Source organism: Octopus bimaculoides, chromosome 27 (assembly GCF_001194135.2).
Source record: "Octopus bimaculoides isolate UCB-OBI-ISO-001 chromosome 27, ASM119413v2, whole genome shotgun sequence".
Classification (NCBI taxonomy): domain Eukaryota; kingdom Metazoa; phylum Mollusca; class Cephalopoda; order Octopoda; family Octopodidae; genus Octopus; species Octopus bimaculoides.
In genome coordinates, this window is record NC_069007.1 from 8,931,607 (window position 1) to 8,935,916 (window position 4,310).

Consider the following 4,310-nt stretch of genomic DNA (forward strand, 5'->3'; position numbering starts at 1 on the left):
CGTGGCCGTTTTCGTGCGGGTGACACGTAAAAGCACCCACTACACTCTCTGAGTGGTTGGCGTTAGGAAGGGCATCCAGCTGTAGAAACTCTGCCAAATCAGACTGGAGCCTGGTGTTGCCATCCGGTTTCACCAGTCCTCAGTCAAATCGTCCAACCCATGCTAGCATGGAAAGCGGACGTTAAACGATGATGATGATGATGATGATGATGAATACATAGTGCAAAGGTCTGAGAAAAAATTTCATGCAGTAAATTGTAGTAAGAAATATAAAAACAAGTAAAGTACACAGAAATTTTATGTTGGAAAAATATATTTATGAAATAAAATATTTACATAGTCAACTGGTTTTGCTTATGCTAATCTTGACTAAGTAGTTAGTGATGATGTTATAACTTCATGCTATCAGTATAAGTTTACATTCCATGTTAGGAGAACAGATATTTTGTAAATGAATAGGAAGGTAAATAAATTTTAAGAGAGACAATCGATGTTTATCATTATTAGAAGTAGGGAAGGTAATTACCTTTTTTTTAGGACAGTAAATGCTATATATATGCAAATTAAAAAGAAATATATTTATGAACTAAAATAAACATAATTAAGGGATCAGCAACAGTTGCTTCACCACATACTGAAATTTAGAAATAGCAGTTAAAGTGCTAATTCTACTACTACAATAAGTCTCCAACAGATAGCTATACTTGTAACTCACAAAGGCAAAACAAGAAGAAAAAAATAACGAAACTAACCAGTCTTAGTCAATCATAGACGCGTTTCTGGATCAGAATAGTAAAAAAAATTCACTTCCGTCATCAGTATGATATTCATCATCATCATCGTTTAACGTCCGCTTTCCATGCTAGCATGGGTTGGACGATTTGACTGAGGACTGGTGAAACCGGATGGCAACACCAGGCTCCAATCTAATTTGGCAGAGTTTCTACAGCTGGATGCCCTTCCTAACGCCGAAAATGCTGGCAATAACCCTGTATGCTCGACCAGGCGACATCGCGCATCACATAAGATAAGCAGCATTTCCGAATTTATATAGACAAGTCAGTCCACTACTTGGTAAAAATTATTAATTATTAATTTATTAATAAATTAATAATCCTTTACCCTATATCTGTAATGATTATGAACTAAAATATTTACATTGTCCAAAATTGGTTATATGTTCATATTAAGACACATTTGATGTTTTCAGTAAATGTAGTCTGTTTATTTAACTGTTGTTAAATAAAAGTTGTTCCATTACATTTGTATACAGGGAAACATTTTGAGATTTGGTTATACTGAAAGCATGAAATTATAATATTATCACTAACTACTTCGTCATGATTAGCATAAGCGAAACCAGTTGATTATGTAAATATTTTATTTCATAAACATATTTTTTCCAATATAGAATTTCTGTGCATTTTCCCCTCTGTTTATACTTCTTACTACGTTGACTGAATTAAAAGGAGGCCTTAAAAGTGTTATAATTCATTATAACATTCACAAACCTGTTGGTACAGATGATACTGCTGCAGATGTTGCTGGAAATTCAAAAAAAGATGACGTATTTAGTACAAAACAAAATATACAATCATGCACATCAGAACTTACTACTTCTGTAACATTGCACAGGAAACCTCTCTCACTCTTCTGTTTTTTTGTGATTTTAAACCTGTCGCTAATATGATACCTGTTACTTCTGTGGCCTTCCTAAATGTCCTCATTTGTATTGGTCCTTAACCCTCAACGTTGATGGTTTAACACGTTAAATGATTTTGTTTTATGGAACATTAACCTAATACAACTATTTTTCACATGTTTTGCTAAATAAATACACACACACACACACACACATGCACACGCAGAAGTGTATGTGTATTTATATGTATATATTTGTGTGTGTGTGTGTGTGTGTGTGTGTATAGGTGCTGGTGTGGCTGTGTAGTTAAGAAGCTTGTTTGCCAACCATGTGGTCTTGTGTTCAAGTCACACCGCATAGTACCCTGGGCAAGTGTCTTCCACTATAGCTGTAACCAGACCAAAATCATGTGAGTGGATCAAGACCCAGTCCATGCTATGGGTATGGAGGTCTTTGTTTTAGAAATAACTGTCCATTTGAAAAGTTAAAATATTATAATTGTCAAAAAATTGGACATGAAAGCTCACATTGTAGAGTAAAAAAAGTTCGAATGAAAAAATTATGGAAAGGTTTTCTCAGCAGAAAGTCTAGGCGAGGCTCACAAAAGAAAGTTTGTGTTCATAAAAATTAATAACGTGAACGTGAAGTTACAGCTAGATACAGGCAGTGATATAACAATTAACATTGACACATGGGAAAAAATAGGAAGGCCTACATTAGATGGCAACTTCAAAAATTGCAAAAGGTGTCTCAGGCAAAAAATTAGATTTTTGAGTGAAATAGAACTGAGGTTATGTTTCGGAGTAAAACCTTGAAAGCAAAAAATTTTGTGTCAAATAATGCAATACATTTGTTTGGTAATGACTGGATGGAATTGTTTAATTTATGGGACCTCCCCATAAATCTGTTCTGTAAAAATATAAATGGCTTTTCCTCCAGCAAAAACAAGTCGTCAGGCGAATTGAAATAAAAAAATAAGAAATATTTTTCCTGAAGTTCTATCCGATGTTAGGTCTGTGTACCAAGACAAAGGCGTGTTTTCAAATAAAAGAAAATGCCATACTAGTGTTTAAACCAAAACGAATGGTACCTTTTACAACAATGAAGCAAGTCAATGAAGAACTAGAGAGACTAGAAAAAATTGGAGTTATCCAAAAAGTGGAATATTCTAAATGGGAAGCACCAACTGTGTATATTAAGAAAAAAGTAATAAAATCAGAGTGTGTTCTGATTTTTTCCACTAGTTTAAATGAATGTTGTAAAACATGCCACTATCTGCTACCTACTCCGGAGGATATTTTTGCGAAATTAAACAGTAGAAAAATATTTTCTAAGTTGGATCTCTCTGATGCATACCTACAAATTAGAGTAGAAAATGAATGCTCAAAATACCTAACAGTGAACACACATAAAGGACTGTATAAGTACAACTGGTGTGACTTTAGGGTTAAAAGTCACACCAGTGATTTTTCAACAGATTATGGATGCAATGCTAGCAAACTGTGAATTCACAATTCTATATCAGGATGATATACTCATTAAAAGCGAATCCAAGGTACAAGTCAAACATGTAAAATATGAATTTGAAAAAATTAAGGATAACAGCTTTACCCTGAGTGAAGAAAATTGTGAATTTTTCTTACTGGAAATAAGATATTTGTCAGAAATGGATGACGACCTGATCCCTCAAGGACAGACGCAATTAAAAATATGCCTCCTCTAACTAATATAGCAACCTTACAAGCATTTCTAGAACTGGCAAATTATTACCAAAATTATATCCCAAATATGCATAACGTTAGGGCTCCACTGAATAATTTGCTGAAAAAGATATGAAATGGAATTGATCAGAAAATTGTCAAAAGGTGTTTGACAAAATTAAAAAGATATTAATATCTGATTTGTTGTTAGCTCACTTTGATCCTGCAGTGGAGATTGTTCTTAGCTTCAGACGCTTCTGAGTACGTTACAGGAGCAGTAATGCTACATAAATATGAAGATGGTAACATGAAGGCAGTGGTTCATGCCTCACGTTCTCTGATATGAGTATTAAAAAATTATAGTTTAATTCATGATGATATGTACAAACCTATTGCTGGAGGTTCTGAAGGCAGTGTAGATACAGCCGGTGCTGAAAATTGAAAATAGGTTATTTTATTCCATAGAATATCGAATTTCTGATTTTCTCAATATTTTATACAAGTGGTTCTTACACACACTCATACACATACATGCACACACAGTCACATACAGTCATAAACACACATATACACACACACACACACATTCACCTGATGAATTAAATGGTATCACACAAAGTGTTTTTAATTCATGATAATATGTACGAACCTGTTGCTGTGGATTCTAAATATGGTGTTGACACGGATGATGCTGGAAGTTGAAAATAGATATTTTATTCCATACTGCATTTAACAAAAAAATGAAATACATATCTAAAACTCAAGCAAACTCTCAGTCAATCACTACTCCCCTAATGATGTGACATACATTTCTCCATTATTGCCTTTTCCAAATTTGCTTATAATTTACTTTCACACACACACATTCACCCGTTGAATTAATATGTACGAACCTGTTGCTGTAGATTCTAAATACGGTGTTGATACGGATGATACTGCAAATTCAAAATAGATATTTTATTCCATGC

General features: G+C 33.8%; 1 protein-coding gene across 1 annotated transcript in view; it reads right to left on the reverse strand.

Annotated features, from left to right (window-relative positions):
• LOC106881592 (uncharacterized) overlaps positions 1-4,310 on the reverse strand; it is a 158,543-nt gene that overhangs the window by 121,197 nt on the left and 33,036 nt on the right. Inside the window, exons 22-25 of the mRNA XM_052977128.1 lie at positions 4,236-4,277; positions 3,992-4,033; positions 3,732-3,773; positions 1,512-1,544 (exon numbers count right to left, since the gene is read on the reverse strand). Of these exons, the coding sequence (XP_052833088.1) occupies positions 1,512-1,544; positions 3,732-3,773; positions 3,992-4,033; positions 4,236-4,277 (159 nt within the window). The remainder of the gene's footprint in view (positions 1-1,511; positions 1,545-3,731; positions 3,774-3,991; positions 4,034-4,235; positions 4,278-4,310) is intronic.